This window comes from Saccostrea cucullata, unplaced genomic scaffold (assembly GCF_032062105.1).
Source record: "Saccostrea cucullata isolate Sc308-1 unplaced genomic scaffold, CSIRO_AGI_Scuc_v1 ctg430, whole genome shotgun sequence".
Lineage (NCBI taxonomy): Eukaryota > Metazoa > Mollusca > Bivalvia > Ostreida > Ostreidae > Saccostrea > Saccostrea cuccullata.
The window spans coordinates 193928-218245 of NW_026930981.1; the positions used below are offsets into that span (position 1 = coordinate 193928).

Sequence of the window (24318 nt, forward strand, 5' to 3'; positions counted from 1 at the left end):
GCAACATTTCGCCATCTTCAATTAAATCATTCTCAAGTAATATATTACTGCATTTTCTACATTTGTCTTCTTTTTTATAAACATAAAACAGCATTTTTCAAACTAGTCCCCTTCTAACATTACAAACTCTCTTCTTTGTTCTCTAACAAATTGCCTTTTATTAACTTGGTTTGTACAGTAATGACTTTTCATCAGACTTTATGGTAGTGCTGGATTTTCCTCACTCCTCGAAGCCATCAGAAGTTGTTTGTTTTATTACACACATTAATTTCATTATAGTAAAGCTAGCATGTAATTTACTGTCCAGTTTCTAGAGCTAACCAGACATTAGAGTAATACACACTTAGATTTACCCTTGTTTTTCTTCATATCAAAGCTAGCATACACAATCACAATATAGTACATGTCAAGTTTCTTAAAACCTTTTTACATTTTAACTATAACTCACTCTTGGGTTTCATAAATCCAGTTAGCATCTTTTTATCAAAGGTAGCATTCATTTAGAAATATGTTCATAGGACAAGTATTCCCCACTACCCAGCCGAGGTGCGTTTGTACTCTAAATATAAAGACATAGCTCCCTCCAGAAAGTTATGAGCCTCAGCAGTCACCTGAGAATTACTTTAGAAGTACTTTTTTCCGCATGGTATTTATTAACAGAATGTATGCGGTCACAATTTCTGCGCAAAAATCGGTCCAATCATACTCAAAATATGTGTACTGAATATAGTGAGAGTTCAAGAAATCCACGCAATTTTCTACCCGCGAACTAAAGAGAAATAGAGATTCCGTGGAATTTTGACCCCATGGAAAATAGTATGTCTACAGTATACCCATACATGTTAACTCTCCCGATTTAGGCGGGAGTCTACCGCTTTTTCACTCCATCTCCCGCCTACCGATTTAATTCAGCCACTCTCATAAAATCTCGCTACCATGTAAACTTACTTGTAAATGTTCCTCTAGAACTTGGTGTTGCGGGTACCCGCCATTACTAACAGGAAGTGGAACTCTCTAATGTCCCCCGGTAGATAAGTGAGGGAAGGTTAGTCTAATTGATGCAATGAACTATAACAAACTCCCCTTCTTTTACTTTAAAGAAATGTTCATTTTCAAAAGTTTTTTTTCTTCTTTTATAATTCAAACAAACTGCAAACGATAACGCATTTACACTATTTACATGTCCTCTTCAAACATAGCTATTGTTTCAAGGATGTCGACTCCAAAGCACTCTGCTGTAGTGCTTTGAGCAGATTAAGACTTGACGCTCCCTTCTTTGTCAGACAATCCGCAAGTTGTTCTTTGCTATTAATCCATTTCACTGCCTGAATCTGCTCCTGTTGCATCAACTCTCTGATGCTGCTTATCTCAAGTCGAAGTCGTTTTTCTGTCACTTGTTTAGTTGAATTGATTGCATCCTTCAATGAATGACAGTCCGTCAGGCACACAATTGGTAACCTCTTGGGTTCGGCTTTTCCATACAAAAGCTCGGTGTAGAGCGAGGCCAGAAAAATTCCATTGTCAATTGCCTCTGCCATTGCCAAAGTTTCTGAAGCTAGGGTACTTCTTGCAACTCTTCGAATTCTTTTCGATTGCCATGCTAATGGTGAAAATTGTCCATTTTCTCCAGCTAGTGCAATAAAATGACCTCCCTGAGACCCTCCATCTGGTAAGTTTCCAAGAGAAGAGTCACTGAAGACGACGAGTCTGACTGTGTTTTCTGGTCCAATTTTGGGAAACTTCAACAATACTGATTCTGACTTAATGTTTTTGATAATCTTATTGGCATCCACTAACATCTGCACGTTTGCTTTCTTTAGAGACGACGCAAGGTTCGAAGCATCAAAAATCACATCAGGTCGACTCTGCCTGGCAATCCATAGAATTTGCCCGATTTTAGATTGAAGGATTTCTTTTTCCATGAGGGTGAGCCCTAATTCCTTGTCAGTGAGGCGGTTCTTGTCTATGGGTATGAACTGTAGGTTGTTTTGATACTTTTTCTGACTAAGCTGGATCGTTTCTTTGTGTCTTGACAGTTCTATTCCAACATAAGGTAAAGAGCCATTTTCTTCATGATCTTCTTTTCCCACATAGAATGTTGATCTTATTTGACGGATTACAGTATTTTCAAATTCACTGGATCCTCCCCAAAGAAAGTCATCAACATGGCATGCTAGCACTCCTTCTACTTTCCTCTCTTTGTTCTTCCAGAAAAAGATCGCAGGATCCACTTTCGAAACTTCAACACCACTCATACTCAGAACATCTTTGATCCTTTTATACCAGTTGAGAGATGCATCGGAAAGTCCATATACACATTTTCGTAGTTGCCATACGATACCAGAGCAATTGGCTTCAGGGGGTGGTCTCACATATATCTCTCGTTCAATTTCCGATCCTTGTAAAAAGGCAGTTTTGATGTCCATAGTATGCAAATTCCAATTCCTCTGTGATATTATAGCTAGTACTAGTCGAAGTGAATCTGAGCCACAGGTTGGTGAATCCTTAGGTATGTCGTCCTTGTCCGCCTCTTCAAAACCTCTGGCTACTAGTCTTGCCTTTTGAATTGTTCCTTCTGTTGTATCCTTCAAACTACAAATCCATCTTGTCGAGATGCACTTTTGTCCAATATCTTTTCTCTCAATGTACACATTATTGGTTTTCCATGAGTCAAGTTCTTTCTCTTTAGCTTCTTTGAATTTCACATCTGTAAGAACCATCACATTGTCCTCTTGTGTAATGTCATTGTCCTCCTCTGAACCCTGAACGTCTGTTTCCAATGTTTCAAGTTCCTGTACTTTACTAAGATCAACAGAAATTTCTGCATCCTTTTGTGACTCAGGTTCCATGAATTTCAAGTTGAACCAGTTTCTGTTTGTTCCTGTTGCCTTGCCTGCACGTCCAAGTACTTTTGCTACACATTTTTCACCAGTATCTGCATTTTTATACTGTACAATTTGATCCTTTGAAATTTTTATGGAGTCACTGAAGTCATTTCTACGACTATTTTTGTCCGTTTCCTCAGCTTCACTGCATGCAGAGTCTTCACTTTCAAAGTGATTGTCTAACTGTTCCTTCTCTTCTTTTTCATCCTGCGATTGACTTTCCTGTACATCCGTAGGAACTGACTGGCTTTCACTTCTGTCTGTATTAACTTTGGTCAGTCTACATTGGTGCACTCTTACACATATTCCGCCATGTCTGACAAAAACTACTGCACTGTCTTGTCCAATTACCACGCCTGGACCCCTCCATTCCCTGCTGTCTGGTCTCTTATAATACACTTTATCTCCAGTCTTGAAAGTGTTTCCACTTGGACGAACCTGTTTTCTTAGCGCTCTTCGAATCCTCTCTGAACATTCACTCTTGGTAAATGCCGTTCTGGCTGAGTGTAAAGCTTCAATGTGTTTTCCTACCAATGCACTCATGGTAGTCCCCTCGAGGGCTGGTACTTTGTCTGTCAAAACACTGGGAAGGCGTGGATTACTTCCAAACACTAACTGGTGAGAGCTGAATCCATGTACATTGTTCAAAGCATTCTTTGCCATGAGTGCCCAGCTAAGAGCTGTATCCCAATCACAGTGGTTGTCTGCTTTTACTTTGTGTAGAATTTCTGTGAGTGTCTGATTGTGTCTCTCAATCAAGCCGTTGCTCCATGGACTGTAAGCTGCTGTTGTTTTTATTTCTATGTTGAAATTTTCAGCCATATCCCGCACTTCCTCATTGTTAAACTCACCACCATTGTCACTGTAAAGGCATTTTGGAGGTCCATACACTGCTATCCAAAGTTTCAGAAAATTTTGAACAAATTCAGAGGACTTCTTCGACTTCATAATGCTTCCAGCACTGAATCTAGTAAATTCATCAATAATGTGTAAATACCATGTCCCATGCTCTAGTTCATGTAGATCAACAGCCACCATCTCATTGAATTCAGTCGCTAGAGGAAGTCCAACCACTGGCCTTGGTGAAGGTCTTTTGTTGATCAAACAAACGTCACACGAGTCACATACAGTACGCAGCAAGTTCAATGTTTCCTTGTCTGTTGTTCCTGCATTTCTCAGTAACTGTGCTAGGCGTTCACTACTGGCATGTCCAAACTGCTTGTGAAGTTTAGTTAGTATCTTTTCCTTTTCTGCAGGGCTCAAGTCTTGTGCTACTTCTAACACTTCCTCAGATCTCATTGCAGCGTTCACTCCTTTAACACCTGTATCCAAAATCTTCACACAATAGTGCCCACTTGATGTAAATTCTAGCTCAATCGGTTGATTAAACATGGATATTTTGTCATTTTTCAAGTCCAGAATGGCTCCTGCTTTCTTGAGTGATGGTTTGCTCAATAGGAGTGGAATATCAGCTTTCACAATCTCTGTGTCAATTTTACAATGAATGGTGCCTATCACAGCAGGTATAGAAGCACTTTGGAAAGAATACACAATTTTTCCATCCCCAAATTTGAATGCCCGATGACTTGGTGTGGTCGCAATCTTCTTGCCCATTTCTTCACAGAATCCGTTAAACCACTTCTCACCACATACTGTCCGAGTGCAAGCTGTATCTATTATTGCAGTTCCGGTTGATTCAAGGACAAAAATTTCATTTGCCGAGGGTTGTTCTTTGGTAAGAAGTGTCAGGTTACAATCCTCCACTGTGTCTGTATTGTGTTCCGTTATTTTCACTGAATTCTTTTCCGGACAGTCCTTAGCCCAATGGAATACACTTTGACAGATTGCACATTTTGTTCGCTTTCCAAACTTATTCAAAGGATTTGTACCTCGCTGTTTTCCTTTAGCGTCTGCACTGTATCCACCTTTTCTCTGTTGGGTATAGAAAATTGGCTCCTGTTTTACAGTTATACTTGTGCTTACATTACTTTCTGTTCCAACACATTCCCCAAAGATCCTCTGAAGGGCCGATTTCATGGTTTTATATTTCAGATCACTAGCAGCTGTTAATGCAAGCTGTTTTTTCTCTGATGAAAGTCCTGCATTGTCTAAAAGTTTGAACGCTAAAACCGCTTCTGGAAGTGCCATCTCATACTTTTTGGCTTTATTGTAAAGTTTATCAAATTCAATGATGTACTCTGACATTGACTTACTCTCTGATTTCCTAAAAGAGTCAAAGTTCTTATAAGCTTCATAGGCTTTGTCCTTATCATCACGTAAAAATACCTTGTCCAAGTGTTCCATCAACTTTTTCATACCGTCTTTGTCTGCAAGATCTTCTGCTGGAAGTTCCATCGCCGTTTCTCTTACGTTTCCGGTCAGAGAGAGTGAAACCGCTAACGCTTGCTTCTCCGCTTTGAGTTCTGTAACTAACCGCCATACTTCTACTTCATTCTTCCATGTTTCGTACGTCATGTTTTTCTGATCAAACATGGGTGGATTCTTAAAGTTGTTAGCCGTTGCCATTATTTTGTGTTTCTTTGTTTCCTGCACGCTCTGCTACCATGTAAACTTACTTGTAAATGTTCCTCTAGAACTTGGTGTTGCGGGTACCCGCCATTACTAACAGGAAGTGATCAAGATTAAACTCATAGCAATAACCATGTTTTTAAAATTTAGCTTTAATACCAATCAACTGCATTAATTACACTGATGAATCAAGATGGTTGAATAGCAAAGGGAGACAACTTATCTTAATCACTGAGTAAAAAAGGAACAAATTATAGTAAAAAAGCCCAGCCCTCAACTCAAGACACTCCAGAACCTCTTACTCTTGGGCAATGAATTTCAAAGCACCCTTTCTCATCACAACTATACACTTGCTAAATTCTCAGAAGTGGGAATGAAGTTTTTCAAAGAATTGATCAATTTTCACTTTATAATCAATAAAGCGACACCCTAACTCCTGAACCCTGATAATTTAACAATTTTGGAAGAAGCACTCTTGTTTGTCATAACTGTTATTAATCTGACCACTAAATACCCAGGGACAGATTAACAAGGATTTTTCCCTACATGATCATTAGAACCTGCCTTAACTCCAGCGCCCCATACTCAAACATAGGTAATCAGAGATTACAGAGCTCACCTCAACGAATGTTGTCTTTAAGTAAGGCAAAGTCATACAATTAACCAAAAAAAAAAGTGTACATTCCAAAAATGAAAATATTTAAGCAATTTTGATCTGATACTTTGAAATAGACCTACATAAAAAATTTAAACTAGTTCTTCTTAATGAAAATGTAATCAAAATCCAGCATCTGAAGCAAATTTGAGATTTTCATCTCTTGATGCAACATTTGTGCAAGTTCGGTTTATACTATGTTATATGAGCCTTATAGGTTTTTGGTAATAGACCTGCAACCATAACTTTTACCTGGTCTATTATCTGAAAAATGTATGTCAAATTCAGCATCCGAAGCAAGTCCATTAGTGTGCATCCTAAGATGTATCGTCCATGCAAGTTTGCTCATTATAGGGCTCATAGTTAATTGGAAATGAAACATGTATTAAAAACTAACATTTTCAGTCATCCACAAAAAGTAGGTCAGATTCAGCATCTGAAGCAAGCCTGGTAGTACGCATCCTTAGATGTATCATCCATGCAAGATTGGTCAACATAGGACTTATAGTTACTCGGAAATGAAACCTGCACCAAAAACTTTAACCTGTTCACTCAACCAGAAAATGTAGGTCAGATTCAGCATCCGAAGCAAGCCCAGTAGTGTGCATCCTTAGATGTATCATCCATGCAAGTTTGGTCAACATAGGGCTTAAAGTTACTTGCAAATGAAACCTGCACCAAAAACTTTAACCTGTTCATTCAACTGGAAAATGTAGGTCAGATGCAGCATCCGAAGCAAGCCCGGTAATATTCATCCTTAGATGTATCATGCATGCAAGTTTGGTCAACATAGGGCTTAAAGTTACTTGCAAATGAAACCTGCACCAATAACTTTAACCTGTTCACTCAACTGGAAAATGTAGGTCAGATTCAGCATCCGAAGCAAGCCTGGTAGTATCCATCCTTAGATGTATCATCCATGCAAGTTTGGTCAACATAGGACTTATAGTTACTTGGAAATGAAACCTGCACCAAAAACTTTAACCTGTTCACTCAACCGGAAAATGTAGGTCAGATTCAGCATCCGAAGCAAGTCGGTAATATGCATCCTTAGATGTATCATCCATGCAAGTTTGATCAACACAGGGCTTATAGTAACTTGGAAATGAAATCTACACCAAAAACTGCACCAAAAATGTTAACCTGCTCAAAAACATTAACCTGGTCATTCCTTTGCTGAAACTGCAGCATCTGAAACTTTGAATGGTACAATGAAACACAGTAGAACCATCTTCCATGCATGTCTAATCAATATAGGACATAAAAGTACTTAAAAAGAAAACTGCTCCAAAAAACTTAACCTTAACCTGGGACGCCGACACGGACGCCGACGCCGAGGGTATTACATAAGCTCCCCCAACTTCGTTGAGGTGAGCTAAAAACATAGGTAATCAGAGATTACAGAGCTCACCTCAACGAATGTTGTCTTTAAGTAAGGCAAAGTCACACAATTAACCAAAAAAAAAGTGTACATTCCAAAAATGAAAATATTTAAGCAATTTTGATCTGATACTTTGAAATAGACCTACATAAAAAATTTAAACTAGTTCTTCTTAATGAAAATGTAATCAAAATCCAGCATCTGAAGCAAATTTGAGATTTTCATCTCTTGATGCAACATTTGTGCAAGTTCGGTTTATACTGTTATATGAGCCTTATAGGTTTTTGGTAATAGACCTGCAACCATAACTTTTACCTGGTCTATTATCTGAAAAATGTATGTCAAATTCAGCATCCGAAGCAAGTCCATTAGTGTGCATCCTAAGATGTATCGTCCATGCAAGTTTGCTCATTATAGGGCTCATAGTTAATTGGAAATGAAACATGTATTAAAAACTAACATTTTCAGTCATCCACAAAAAGTAGGTCAGATTCAGCATCTGAAGCAAGCCTGGTAGTACGCATCCTTAGATGTATCATCCATGCAAGATTGGTCAACATAGGACTTATAGTTACTCGGAAATGAAACCTGCACCAAAAACTTTAACCTGTTCACTCAACCAGAAAATGTAGGTCAGATTCAGCATCCGAAGCAAGCCCAGTAGTGTGCATCCTTAGATGTATCATCCATGCAAGTTTGGTCAACATAGGGCTTAAAGTTACTTGCAAATGAAACCTGCACCAAAAACTTTAACCTGTTCATTCAACTGGAAAATGTAGGTCAGATGCAGCATCCGAAGCAAGCCCGGTAATATTCATCCTTAGATGTATCATGCATGCAAGTTTGGTCAACATAGGGCTTAAAGTTACTTGCAAATGAAACCTGCACCAATAACTTTAACCTGTTCACTCAACTGGAAAATGTAGGTCAGATTCAGCATCCGAAGCAAGCCTGGTAGTATCCATCCTTAGATGTATCATCCATGCAAGTTTGGTCAACATAGGACTTATAGTTACTTGGAAATGAAACCTGCACCAAAAACTTTAACCTGTTCACTCAACCGGAAAATGTAGGTCAGATTCAGCATCCGAAGCAAGCCCGGTAATATGCATCCTTAGATGTATCATCCATGCAAGTTTGGTCAACACAGGGCTTATAGTAACTTGGAAATGAAATCTACACCAAAAACTGCACCAAAAATGTTAACCTGCTCCAAAAACATTAACCTGGTCATTCCTTTGCTGAAACTGCAGCATCTGAAACTTTGAATGGTACAATGAAACACAGTAGAACCATCTTCCATGCATGTCTAATCAATATAGGACATAAAAGTACTTAAAAAGAAAACTGCTCCAAAAAACTTAACCTTAACCTGGGACGCCGACGCCGACACGGACGCCGACGCCGAGGGTATTACATAAGCTCCCCCAACTTCGTTGAGGTGAGCTAAAAAGCTATGAATTTCACAAGATTTTGATGATGCACCCTTCTTCATTATAATTTTGTTCCAAGTTAAATGGTTTCTTAATTCCCAGGAGCAAAAATGATTTTTTAAAGAATTAATGTTTTTACTATATAATCAGTATATAGACCCCACTGAACACCAGAATCCCATACCAAGTTGCAATAGTAAGGTCAAGGTGATACCTGGATACATGGTCAAGGTCATAGAATTATGACACAGTTGAGTTAAATACCTTAAACCAATTTATATCCACATATGAGCTTTGATAAAAATACCTTAGATACTTTGAAACTAAGCAAAACACAAAATATGCAATTGTGGAGAAACACAGCTGAGAAGTTTTCAATATCGATTTTCCAGTATTTGAAATTTAGTTAAATCTTTAGAAGGAGGGATTGTAGACTGGGACTAGAACAATATGACAAACAATATGTATTCATGGCTGAGCAGAAGAATTACCCAATTTATTTGTGTCTTCCTTCATTATAAATCAGATTTTCTTCTCATTTGTCTTTAATTGAAGGAAAATTTTTCATAGACTAGACAAAAAAGCACATAAAAGACTTGATTTTTCATCAATTCATTTTATGCTATTCATCACTGTGTTTATGAAAACACATGAATAATGGAGATAATGAATAGAATAGATCATTTCTTCACAAAACAGTTGTAGCATCAAATTGTCCGCTAACTTGGTAAAATTATAGGACCATTAATTGACATATTAAGAAAATCACCTTTTTCTAAATCCAACAAAATTATTTCCCAGTGGCTGAGTTAGACACCCAGTAAGAAAAAAGTCCTGGGGACGAGAATTAACGAGTAATCTGCGTAAAAAGTGTCCCCATTCTGTGACATCCTGGATAACGTGTCCCATCAGCTTCAGGGACAACATTTACCTCGGTAAACTCAGCATCAACACCAGATTTAATGTGTCCCCTGGCCATGGAAGCTGCCATAATCATTTAAACATTCCCATGTAATGGATTTGTGACCAAAGAGCAATTTATCTCTTTAACAGAAATACCATAGATCACAATGTTTTATGGAGTATACCTGACAATACAAACAATTATTTCATGTCCTTGTTTCGTCTCCTTCGAAGCAGAGAAAACATCTTTGTCAGTTTGTCTGTCTGTTTGTCACAATCCATAGACAGCCAAACAGACAGACAAAGGGATCTCACATATATACACATCTATTAATTGGAACAAGAATATTTACCTTGTGATCTTGAACTTGACCTTTGACCTCTTTAAAAAAAAGTACTGCATGACCTTAACCCTAACACTGCTCCATCAGAACAGAGGGTTGTGGGTTCAAACCCAAACCGCAACTTAAGGGGGCTGGAGGTTGTGGCCATTTTTAGATTATATTTATCTCCTTTAGAAGAAGAGCTCCAGATGAAGATTTAGAAAATGATTAAATTTTAAAACTAAAATTTTTGAAATTTTTCTTTGCCAAACCGCAACTGACTTAAATCAATAGGTAGCAACTGTTTCTTTTCCAAGTGCTTAACACTTTGAATAGAGAGTTTTGAGTTTTTTGAATTAGACCTAGCATATAAAGCTCCAAAACACAACAGGCATTGGGCCCCCGTTATTAAATTCCACCAATACGCCAGTATATGGTGACTTCTCTATACAAGTGAACAATTCTCAAATGAGACTCAAAACAACATACAATCCATCACAAACAGACTCACACCCAGGTTGCTAATTCAGACATTTCCAGAAGCAGTTGGATCTGCAACCTAGACTTTTTTTTTTAGGACAACCTGTTTTACTTATGTTTTAATTAAATGTGTTTCATTTATCAATATTTCTATCAAAAATGATAGAATGTTGGAATTTTTAACCCTGTATTGAACTTTGAAAAATGAAACAATTTTACTGATGAATAATCTGTTCTCTGAGGTTTAAAGTAGTATATTACTGGCCTTCTGAAAACCTGATTTAATTAATGTGTGCCTTTTTTTTTTTAAAAAAAAAGACCACTATAAACACACAATAAACTGAACACCTTCTTCTTCTATAAAATGATGCCCTGAACCAAAAAAGCAGTTATTTTCCTTGTCACTTACCAATGGTGTATTTTGCTCCCTCCAGCCTCACTACACACTTTGCACGACTTCCGCCCGGAGAAATAGGACCCTCTTCCTGTTCCATCACTAAGGGAAGTAAGTCTGTTTGGTCCCAGGTTACTGTTGCATCATGGGAATGAGAGTACACCAAGTCCCTTTTGTTTGCATGCTCCATGTAGGGCTGAGTGTTATCCAGACTGACAGTAGCCCGGAGTGGAAGTTTTTTAGAACCACATGCAGAAGTGGGATTTACTGAGGAGATCTTCCTCTCAAACGATTCAATCCGACTCTGAACAGAATTTACCAGTTTACCATCACTGTTTTCAGCAAAAGGTTTAGGTTTAGATTTTGGCATCTCAAAGGGTATTTAAATCTGGTTTTCAGTACTTTCTCCCTCAATCATGATATATTTCACATAAATCTCTTTAACAGAGAACAATAATTACAATCCAATGCTGCAAAAAGTTATCTCCATTCCATTGCTGTTCCAGAAGTGCATATCAGAAGAGGCTTTATGTATTGTTACTTGACAAAATTGGAAATGAAAGCAGTTGCTAAGTTTCCACACAAATCAGATACTCTGTAAATCCTGCAAATTTAATAAGACTTGTGATTTTCTGATGTGGATTACCATGGCTAAGGTTGCTGGTCTCAGCAATCTGTTGCTGCAGCAAGTTGCTAAACCATCAATTACGGAAGTACCAACTTTTTCACTGTCCCACACAAATGCAGTGTCACAATAATAATGCTGTAATCCTTAAAATAGATTTTCATTTAATCAATAGGGACAAAGCGAAGGGGACAAAATTATGAAGGAAGAGCTGCAATACAAGTAAACTTGATCCAGTCTTCTAGGGTATATATCCTCCACATGGATCCATCACTCTCTGCCAGTCCACAAGAGAAAACATTTATTTATCCACATTTATAAAACACCTCTCCTTTTAATCTAACGTTAACCCCTTGTTCCTCCAGATTTGCTGGTTATGAGTACCACAAATGAAATATACAATGGCTTTGACTACAGCTAATTTCATTCATTCCGCATCACCATTCAAAAAAAAAAAAGACCAAAAAAAATTGGCATCTGATATGAAATGAATGCTATTAATTACTGACACAATCTGTCTCTCTCATTATTAGTGGCCTCCCTGTCAAGTTATATATCACTGATAATTAGTCGAGTGCGCCCAATATCAGAAAAGTCCTCATCTGAAATCAAAGCATTTTATTTGTATTGATTCTGCAGGTCTGCCAATCCTTAGTGACAAAATCTGACCGTAAGTGACACAAAATAATTTGTAAAATATCACTATGGCATCATCATTAAGGCCGTGTGTTCTCTAGAACATTCCCAGTTCCCACTTCTATTATTAAATGTCAGCACATCACATTGTAGTCCTGGAATATGCATCTGAAAATCTGATCACTCACTCATATCCGAATGCCAATACTTCTCTCTTAATGGAAGCATTTGGAGAAAACTGGTAGACTGAAGAATTTGTCAACAAAGATCAACCCAAAAAACATATCTGCATACAAAAACTGCTTATATATGCTAAGGAGGGTCTATAAATGGCAAAAACCTAATAAGGTGACTTAACCAAAATAGTCAAGAACAATTCTTGCTGATGGGGGTCGCAGGTCTATGAGACTGGAGATATTTCACCATCGATTTGGTTTTATGTAAAGATGATCTTATCTGCTTATTAAACAAACAAGCATTGGGTTAGGTTTTATTGACGGACAGCCTTAAATTCTGCATTCTGTTGCACCAAGATGTTACTCTAAACTTTTGATCAAACTTTTCTTATTGATCTACGTAGGCCTGTGACGTTGACTCTTGTACAACATGCCGGGAAAACTGCACATTTAATGACAGGTTTTAGAGGACTTTGTAAATAGCTTGTATCTTTAATGAACACCTGAAACAAAGTTACCCTGCTATGAAATCCGCTATGAATTTAACATTTTCTCATTCCTGTGGTCAAAAGCTTAAAAGTGGCTAAAAATGAAAATATAAAAAATTAATACAAATATATTTATAGAACCAAAAGAAGAGCTAAATGTGGAGAACCTCAGTATGTATACCGATGAGCAAATGGACTAATGATCAAAAGTTTTTACTTGTATTTCAGCTTTACAGTAAAGCAAGAATTTTTTTTTATTTTGTAAGTGATGCATATCATGAAATTTTGCAATTATATTTTCCTAGTCAACATGTCCTAATCTATACTTTTAGTTTTTATTATCTGACTGTTTTCTGCAGAATAACAGAAGGGACAACTTCCGTCTTTGTGACAGTTTACCTACTCGTGACCTTGGGTGTCTGTATTTCCACAAGAAATGAGCAGTTGTCTTGCTCATGGACTATTCTATCAAGCCTTACAATGTCTTATTTATTCCCCATCGCTCAGTCTTCACCAGAACAATGGTAACAATTATACTCCGACATTCCGATTCAAGGACTTTCCTCCGTGGACGTGTCAGAATGATATCCGGTGTCTGTGTAGAGGACAAAGTTTGATCTCCGTAGAGATGTCTTCGTATTTATCATTTCTTGTATTAAAATGAATTCTCACTGTACATCACGAGATCATGAGTTCACAGCGGGTCTCATAAAATTAAACAAAAAATAGATATTCCAGGAAATGGTCATTTTATACAAACATCCATTATATATATATTATGACAGATTTGTGCATTTATTTATGCAAAATCAGAGATTTTCAATGAATGGAATATGCATATGCTGTACATATTGAAAAGGCATCAACTGGAAGGGTGCTTGACTTTGAGGAAAAAAGAGGGTGGTGAGGGTATAGTGGACTCTAATTTGACACAAACAGAATGTTTAAGAAATGTAGAAAACTATCTGTATTACCTATGACTAATGAATGCATCTTGTTCTCAGCAAACATGAGTTCCCTGACCCTTATGAGGGGGGCCCACCTTAAGTCTATAGTGTCGAATGTGAACATTGTGTCAGTCTAGGTGCTGGATTTGTACCAAAGATGAATTAAATAATGCCTCATGTACTTGGATCTTTCTCAATGACTGAGGTCATAGAGGCACCTTTTTTAGTGTATTTTACTCATTTCGTTTGATTTATGGCATGGTAAGTTGTGAAAATTAATCCTGGCCTCAAAATGTTGTGATTAGTTTTTGTGCAAGAAAGGTCAAGCGAACACCGCAAACACCATGATCAAGTTATCAGCACATCACTTAGTCAATCAGTCTCACACAAATGTTTTATTGATCAATTAAAGACCCCCGATTATGGAAGAACGGCTCTGGTGCTTTATGTAATTTCCAAAACTTGATGGAATAGTAACTCCTGTCTTCAGATTCAATAAAGACGAATTATTGAATGGCGAAGGCTAATCGTTTATTCCGAGGGTCCTAATCTCTAGACAACAGTGAAACATCAAATCGGGCTTTTCGTTAACTTCAAATTAATTGGTCACTTAATTTATACAGACATCAATTGAACAATTTTCAGGCCATAGATGCAAGATGAGAAATCAATAATTATCTGGCTCACAATTTGTTGAAATGTTACCTAGTAAACTTATTCCTGGTCCATAGTGTCTTCAAATTGTCCAGAAGTCTCTCAAAATAATTATTTGTGGAGAGAAAGGGTTTAGAAAAGCTGGTTTACATGATGAATGTAAATAGTTTCTTTACGTGGCAATATTATTAAAATTATAGCTCTTTCAGCATCTATAGCCATAAAATTGTTCAACTGATGTCTGTTCAAATTAATAAATATAGAGGTCTGTCGAATCAGAGCTTACAAGTTAAACCTTCACAGGTTCCTGCCTACTGTAGATCACTTAATTTTCGCGACACCTTATTTTTGCGAGATAGTCATTGACTCTTTATTAGCGAGACAAAATTTTCACGAATTGCTGTCATTGCTCTATATAATCTTACGGATTTCTATTATACGCGAGAATGAAATTTTCGCGAGCATACCGTCTCGCGTAATTACGCCAAAATAAAGTTCTCGTGAATAAAAAGTGATTTACAGTATGTAGCATCAGTAGCTACCCCCTTAATCTGTCACTGTTTTGGAAAAAAAGAAATAATGACTGGTGATAAGGCATAGAAATACTCGATTTTCCATTCACTTGTTTACAATTACGACTGGTCTTGGACCTGACTTTGTACAATATTCCGGCCTTAGACACTGTATAATTCTGAGCAATCGTAACCTTTCGTGGTGAGATTCTCCTTTCGCTTCAACAAACACTAAGCTGCCTGGATTTAGAACCATTATTTCTAAATCAGTTGTGATCAGTAAAAAGGACACTAACCATTATTTTTCCAGCAGAATATTCAAATCAGGAGCCCAAGCTCAAAATAATAAGCCTCTCAATGTATACACTTGTGTTATCAGATCTTGTATTCAAGGAATCACTTGGTATAATTTAACCTTTCTACATTTATTTACTGACAGACATAAGAAACATACCATCTTATTTTTAGAGAACAAAAATTATACACAAGATATAACATTGTTCTCTACCAGTAAGGTCAGCTTCATCTTTGCAATCAATTATTGATATCATAATTGTTTTTGGACCCAAATAAGAGCCTAAATTAAAGTAAATTTTAAAATTGCAAGTTTACAAAAAATTTGACTGAAATTAGTTTTATATAAAATTTTAAGTACTGCAGGATTACTCCAAATAGAGAATTCTTGTTTGTTTTCTTAAGACTTGATGCCCACGTAATGACTTCCTATAAATGACTGTAAGCATGCATATCAATGGCTTCTAGCCGGAAATTCTCAAAATGAATTTGAACGAGAGTTGCAGAGGTAAAGATACAATATATCTCATCTCATTATGCTCACACATTACTTAAATGACAATCAGTGAACCAAAAGATAAAGTCCCTAAGTCACTGTGGCAGTGTGCTTTAGGATCCAGGGATTGGACCTAGCATCCAAAAATCAGCCATTTCAAAAAGACTGCAGGGACTTCAAGAGAGTGATGAAGATTAAAACTGTTTTGAATGTTGAACATATACTGTATACATGTAACTAAATTTCGGGGTTTTTTTGTTTTTATTTTTGGGGGGGGGGTGTATGTGTACCTGTAACTTCCTAAAATTTTGAAAGGAGTGGTTTTTTTCAAGTTTTTTTTAAAATCTAGCTATATTGAACTTTGAACATAATTGAATTAAATTTATAAAATATTTGTTATTAAATTTCTGTTGCATTCCTTTTCCATGTCAGATAAATATTTCAAAACATTTACTTAAATACCCATATTTCTATTTAAATATAAAGTGTTTGTGGAAAAATATATGTTAGCTTTCAGTCAAGTCTGAACAAGTTATCTCCCTTCCTCCGTTCACATCAGCCACACTGAGCGGTTCGTATTGATCTTAATTCATCTCTTACAAAACCTACTGACTATACGTTTTATAATAAATTGAATCTTTGTTCACTTACAAGTTAAAAAAAAAAGGAATTCTCTCAAAATTTCATTCATATTAATATCAAACAGCATGAACTTATTTTTGTGTTTATATAGGAATATTTAAATTGTAATTAAACATCGACATTGTTCCATCTCAAGCATTTTCTTCTTTAAAAAACTGCACGTTTTTTGTTTTTTGTTTTTTTTTTTTTTTTTGATTACATCAAATATTTCTATTTCTAACAGAATCTACATTTAAAGAGCTGCTAAGCTATCTAGTGCTTGGTGGATCTGAAACATAGATTTATCTCCCCCAGCATTTATTGCTCAGCCTATTATCACAGAAATTACAAGATGTGTACAGCACTCCCTTGTAGGTTCCTTCCAGTTTGACTTATGCACTTACTTTATTACCCATGTCTCTAAAACAATTTTACTGAAATTTCCTCTTTAAATAAAATGAAAGAAAAGCCATTTTCATGGACAGTCTTGAAGCAAAAAAATTCTTCAAATATTCATGAAAATAATAACTAAAGCAAATGTTTATACAAGTTTAAACTGAATAAGCTTAGCTCTGTTATTAAGTCAATTTTGATTTTCATTGTCTGCTTTCAATAATGTCCAATAAAGTGATATGTTTATAATGTCAAAAGTCTCAGATAATGAAATGATAAACTAAATCTATAAACAATTAATATAAATCTACTGTATACAAACTTGCATAAAGAATTGAACAATATTTGGCTTTTAATATTTATTAAATGTTTTTGAAAGATTCAAGGTTAAACAATCTTAACTGTTGGTATGAAATAAGTCAACCAAAATACAATCCAAGGATAGGTTGTCATTATAATGTTAGAATTTACAAAATGTCCACTTAGTACAAGGTTGTTGAAAACAATAAAAACAATGTAGTCACCTGCCTCATTTTAAAAAGTATACTGGGGGCATTTTCTTGATTGTTCAAAAATTTTCTATATAATGCAAAAGTGAGATTTTATATATTAAAATAAGGAAAGTTGATGGAAAAAGGAAGCAATGTCTCAATTTTCATTGTTGACATGCAATGATCAGATGCATGTGTCCGATTTCAAATTCAATGGAATATATCAAATTGACATAATTATGAATAACAGTACTTAACTATCATTATTTGATTAATTGTATATTTATGACATCTCTCTATTTTCCCTCTTACCATTACAATTATAGAGGAGAGGAAAATATTTAGAGATGTCATAAACATACAATCAATCAAATAATGATAGCTACTGTTATTCATAATTATGTCATAATTAATACTTTTAAGTAATTGTCAGCTCAATAATCACCGTTTTTAGATGTGATTGCTGTGACTATAGCTTTTTAAACAATCTCCCACGATATTTTGGTCAGTGACTGATTTATCACTATAATGTTTAGAATATGGAAGCACTTGCATAAACAGTGATAAGGCACGTCTTTTAGACACAGCAAACTGCGGTGAGATGCAGAGAAATTGACATTCACTGCACAGAGTACTTCGTACGCTGCAGATAATGATGCAGTGATTACGTATATAATAGTTCACATGCCAAATTACTATCAAAGGTTTATCTAGAATATATCTGCAGACATTCAACAGTAAGGGGAGTTAAGTATGAGAATTAATTGTTATAAAAGTAACTGAAGATTAAATTATTATAATATATACTAGATTTAAATGCTTACAGGTAAAACAGAAGCAGTGCATTATAAAACAACTTCTTCAGTTTAACTTGAAGATGAAGTAACTATTGCTTCATACAGATAATTCTGTTTGTGCACTATGAAGATTTATGACCAAAGCACATGCTTCTGTTTGAAGTCCGTACCAGCCTGATCAGTGTACACCCACTATCCTGACATCTGCTGTGAGTGGAGTCAATATTTTAAGGTTCATGGGTATTCTGATTAAAAAAACTCTTCATGACATCAATCACAGTCTATTATTCCTTAAAAAATTTGTCAAGTTGAAGTATCTTTTTTGGGTCCAATTTTGCCCCGCAAGCTAAGCTATATAATTGTTACTTTATATTTTACTTGATAAATACATTTTTGTTAAAAAAAAAACATAAGAAACCTTTTATAAGAGTAAGCAGAGGGTTCGTGAACCTTAAACAGTTGCTGTAAAATGATTAAACTTTGTGGGGATCATATTGGTAGGCAAAAAAAAATTTTACTGGTTCATCTGTCCATTTTGATTTCGTTGTTAATTCATATTATTAGAAGATAGATTATGAATCAATACACCTTATTTTCATAAGTCAGCTGCTATTTGGAATAATTAATAGATCGAGAGAAAATTTTTCGAGAGCTATGGTTTTTGTTGTATATTAATCATTATCAATTAATACAAATACGTGTAAAAATGTAATTTTCACAAGCAGACAGATTCGTATAATTACACAAAAAATAAAGTTTTCAAGAATAAAAATTGTTCATGTTTATGGGAATGTATATTTGTGGTTAAGCTCTACTGGTTTGTACTTATAGCAAAGGAAGAGAGAAGTTCTTAAACACTTTGCCCCCCTCCCCCAAAATTGGAACTTTACCACAGCAATAAAAAGAATAAAAACAGAGCCTGACCTAGATATTTATCTGATCTCTGTATATAAATTTCATTTCAGTGTGCAACAGTTTCGAAGAAAATGCATGCCACATTATATTATAATCAGACTTAAACTGTATTTTGAGTAGATATTTTGAGAGTTTTTAACAGAAATTGTGAAGAAAAAACCAAAACAGAAAACCAAAACTGTAGCAAAGGAGTAGCATTTTGAAAGAATTTCACAGAAATTTTTAATTTTTAAAATATAACCCAACGGCTAAAAAAAACCCTGTATTACTTAATTAAAAAATAAGCAGTCATTGAAACCGATACACAGAATTAAATGTGTTTAGTGACAAGTTCATATTTTGTGTGCCAAGTTATATTGAAATAGCAAAAAGAAATGGCATTTTTCCATTTTAGCATTTTGATTTTTTAAACATTTCATTTCAGAAATTTCTATTTTTATCTAACAATTGGCAACACCATTTTCTCAGAACCATTCAAAAACCGATTACACAGAATTATGTATTTAAATGGTAAAGTTCTACTTGTGTGCCATTTAGTTATATTGAAAAGAAATGCCAGTTTGGTGAACCTTGCTTGATGGGGCCATTTTTCTAGCATTTTGAAAAATGGAGACAGAAAAAAATTTCTATTTTTTAACAATGGCAAGATTTATCAGTGCTTAATTGATGCCATGTGCCAGGTTTTTATAATGGGGCACTGGATTATGGATCTTAGTGTAGTGTACTTGTGGGCCAAGTTATATTGAAATGGACCAAAACTGTAGGAGGTAGTGAGCATTTTGAAAGAATTTCACAGAAAATATATATTTTTAGTGTTTTTGAAGCTGACAACACTGTATATTGATGGTCAAAGCAGAAATAAATAACTTGGAACATGAATTATTTGTGACTGTGTTTCATGTTTCAAACATTTGTGTGGGAAGTTTAAACGTATCGTTGAAATCAGACCAAAACTGTAGGAAGTACATTTGAAAAATTTTTTAGTGGTAAGTATAAATATGTACATAATTTTTATGAATTTCAGTAACAGAAAAATGTTGTTTCCCAAAGAAAATGCAAAAGGATCGAGTGCCCATTAATCATACTGATCGATGCAATAATCTATAAACCAATCTTGTTAATGAAAATTTGTCAGACTGAGGGACACTCTTTTAAATTCTTATTGATCAACATCATTTATAATAAATTTTTGTAAATATAAAAATTGTTTTATTTTTAGTACTTTGCTTGTATAATTGTTGGACATGATGGAGCACAAAAATTTGCGGATATAAATTTTCAAAGATGGAGCAAGACTACTGCAATTCAGATCAAATTGGGATTTTACTTGATAAAAATTTCCAGGAATTCAAAAACCAAATGTGTGAAAAAAATTGAACAAGTGACCTCTATTTTGTGACTGACTCTGCAACTAAGAAGATGGATTTTTAAAGTGCTTAATATTTGCATATGGATATCAATTAAGGACCCACCTAAAAAATTATGGAGAAAATGTTTGGATATTAAATGGTTAAAACAAAAACCATTTATTTTTCATTTTTCATCTCATTTGCATAAATGGTTTTGGAATGGTTAATTTGCATGTTACAGGGCCCAAAAAAATGGTGTTTGAATGGTGTTTGAATGGACTTTGAATGGAGATAAAATGAAAAATGGTTTTTAAATGATCAGCCTTTCTGTTGAGAATTCTTGAAAGATTTGACGAAATGAAATGGTTTCTGAATGGTCTTTAAATGGTCAGAAAAGAAATGGCTTTTAAATGGTATCTAAATGGATTTCATTTTGATAAGGGTAGCTCATTATTTACCGTAAACTTCCAAATCCTAAAACAAGATCCGAGATTTAGAAGACTGTTCAGAAATCATTAAATAATGAACCTAATACGTCAAATTAAATTACTTTATAAAATCAATGCCTGTGAACGAGAGTGATCTGAAGCCAGTCGGTAAGACTGGTCCATTCATCTTGATTCTGGGGGGCAGATAAGGAATTCTCTCAAGTACTATGAAAACAGAATTTCCCAAAGCCTTAGATAAGGGGGGCATATTTAGATGGACAGATCTGAAAACATTCTGTGAATGAATACAAATAGACCTAAATGAACGGAGCCTATTCTTTGCCAGATTGTTTTATAGGATGGTACATCATACTGATTGATCTACCCTGGGATCATATCGTGGGTCATACTCTGATTCTTGGTGGGCAACTGACCATCGCCAGTTGTCAACCTTTCAGAAATTTAAAGTGTATAGATTGTCCAACAACAGACAAAATAGCAAACACAGACTCACAGACCATCAGTCCCAAATTACTGTAAACTATACCAATTAAGTTCATTGCAGGCTAAAAGTATGACTTCATATAGGCTTCAAAGGTTACTTTTATTCACAAACAAGTTACTAAAAACTACACTAAAAAGATTCATTTTTTGCAACTCTGATTTTGTTAAAATTGGTTCAGAAGTTTGAGAAAAAGAAGTAAATGTTATGTGATAATGAATGGAATAAAACAAACAAACAAACAAACCGGCCAATGCTGAATGAACCCTTGTGATTTTGCTGTGTCACAATAATGAATGAGCTACGTACAGCATCAGGCTTAGGGCTGAGCATCTAAATTAGTGAAGGTACTGCAGGTGAAATGTGCCATGTAGAATTTTCTGAATTTTGAATCTTGACGGGACAGAGATTCTTTCAGGTGAAGATAATAGAACTCTGGTGAAGATAATAGTAATTATAGAACTCTGAGTGGATTTTATTTTCTGCTCAAGCTATTCAGCCCCCCAGACAAATATGCACTTTTTCTCCATGAGAGCTGTGAGGGCTGATAATATTGATTCACCGAAAATCCAAAAAAATAAAATCAGGATTCCAATGTATCAGAATTAATTTTGCCGACAAAAGCATCAAAACTAGAGGAGAATAATGCAATAGTTGTTAGAATCTCGGGGGAAATTTATAAATATATACTTCTGAAATGGTATAAGCATTAAGGACGTTCTTTATTGGTGTTGACAAAGATTGATCCTGGAAACTTGGCTGTACCACCTTAATGCCGTTTATCTGAATCCTGCGGGACGGACTAAATATTATCGAACATCGAGAACACACCAAAAGTACTGCGTAATAAAAACTAGCCAAATTAAATTATAAACCAAGCTGACATCAGAACCATTTTCAAAGTTTATTTATTCCCACTTTACACCCCTACTCTTCTACATAACTTTTTGTCCATGCGTCACTTAATTCGGTCCGTTATCTGGTCCTTTTCTTTCGTCAGACACTTCATGTTACCACCGTAAACTTGGGAGACAGGACATATGTTTTGAAATAGAATTTGTCAAATAGTGATTTTTCCCACACAAAGTAAACAAGTCGGATCACTGTTATAAATACAAACACAGTGAGTGTTTGATTAGGAAACTTGAAGGCACTTAACAATTTGTAGTCTATTGACTAGTTCTCTTTCAGTGTTTATCTACCTTGGCTCATCAACTAAGTCTTCAAATAATACAAACATACATCTTCAAAATGTGTACTTTTAAAAATTTTAATTCAATTGTAACAAGCAGTTGCTTAGGACTGTGAGTAGTTTCTCTCTCACTTCTCAGCAAGACTATTTTACTTCTTTGAGGTACTTTGTTTTATGCCAAATTTGGGCTTTTGCATACACATAGGCTCAGGCCAGTGTTAATGTCAAACCCAAACTCAGGTGTGTTACATCAAACAGTTAACCTAGAGACAATTACTGTTACCAGTACAATGTTTTTGTGCAAACCTCTCACACACAAAGGGAATGTATGATCTAAGCCACTTGAATATGAATACTTTGAAGAACACATTGTTGTTATGACCATCACAAGAAAAATATCAATTTAAATTTACTATGACTTACCATATTTCATCATTTTATATTTTAAAATATGAGGCTCATGGGCCACATCACTCACCTGAGCACACAGCTAAGAAAAGTTTATTGGGGGAGGGGGCTTAATTTTATATTACTTGAGGATGCCTACAACATAGCATATAACTTTGCTGTTATTGAGATGATGATTTTTAAAGATTTTCTTCCTATATCACTTTGTAAAAATTTGATCCCCCATTGTGGCCCCATCTTACCTAGGCTGGAGGTCATGACTTGAACAAACTTAATTCTATATTATGTCAGGAAATTTAAAAAATAACTTTCATCTTTTCTAGCATACCGGTTCTTGAGGAGAAGATTTTTAAATATAAAACCCACCCAATTTTCACCATTTCTTAGTTATCTCCCCTTGGCAGAAAGTGTGACCCTTCATTTGAACAAATTTGAATCTCCTTCACCCAAGGATACTTTGTACCAAGTTCGGTTAAAATTGGCCCAGTAGTTTTTGACGAGATGAAAATATAAGATGCCAAAAAAAGACAACGATGATGACAGACCACAGGCAAGTCTTTATTAGAAAAGCTCACTTGATCCTTTGGCGTGAGCTAATAAAAAATCTTGAAGAATGTGTATTAATTTAATATGAATCTATGAAGAGAGAGAAGCAGGTCAACAAGATTTCTTGTACATGTTACAGATTACGTCCAAACTTTCTCTCAACTTCTTCTTTCGAGCTCATTACTGGAAATCAAACCCCTTCTCCATCAAAATCTGACATTTACGAGCCACAGTCATTTCAATTTCAATTTGATCCAGCAGGTTTGGGTTTGGATCAGTTTCCATCCGCAAGGAAGGAGAAATCATTACCTGACGACAGGAACAAGAAAGCTCCAAGGGTGATTAATTCTTACATTTACCTGTTACATAATTCTGTGTTTGCTGTCATTGGCTTATTATTGAATTATACGAGCTATTACACTAGTTAGAGACCATTAATAACGAAGCTGCAGCCACTAATTACTACATAAGGTAACATGATGATAAAACACTAGGCCCGTCTCCGTATCCAGGTAAATTATTACGGGAACTCGGTCTACAATAATAAAACTGTCTCCAATTTCCAATAGAGACATTATATATGCTTCTTCTATAACATCTTTTAATCATGTGAAATCCTTTAATTTATACAAGAATTTCCCTATTTACTCTAAAATTGGATTCTCTTTCTGACTACAAAGTTTCTGCATGATGTGTTTAAACACAAATTTTATTTTTCATGAAGGACATATGTCCTTTGTGCATTAAACTTTAATTTTCCAATCAACTCCAAGGAAAAAATGACACTATATGCCTGCAGAAAAACAATTCATAACCTTGCTCAAAAGTTAATCAGGACTGAAAATACAATAATTCCTATTTCACA

The 24318-nt window shown here is 35.3% G+C and overlaps 1 protein-coding gene across 7 annotated transcripts in view; it reads right to left on the reverse strand.

Annotated features, from left to right (window-relative positions):
• Positions 1–24318, reverse strand: part of LOC134230855 (dual specificity calcium/calmodulin-dependent 3',5'-cyclic nucleotide phosphodiesterase 1A-like) — a 130305-nt gene that overhangs the window by 104530 nt on the left and 1457 nt on the right. For 5 of the 7 annotated variants that reach the window (XM_062712716.1, XM_062712710.1, XM_062712712.1 and 2 more), the window contains exon 1: positions 10999–11368. The exons of the other annotated variants lie outside the window; for them this stretch is intronic. In XM_062712716.1, coding sequence (XP_062568700.1) covers positions 10999–11353 — 355 coding nt within the window. In that variant the 5' untranslated portion in view covers positions 11354–11368. Of the gene's footprint in view, positions 1–10998; positions 11369–24318 lie in introns of those variants that run through there. 7 annotated transcript variants of the gene reach the window in all.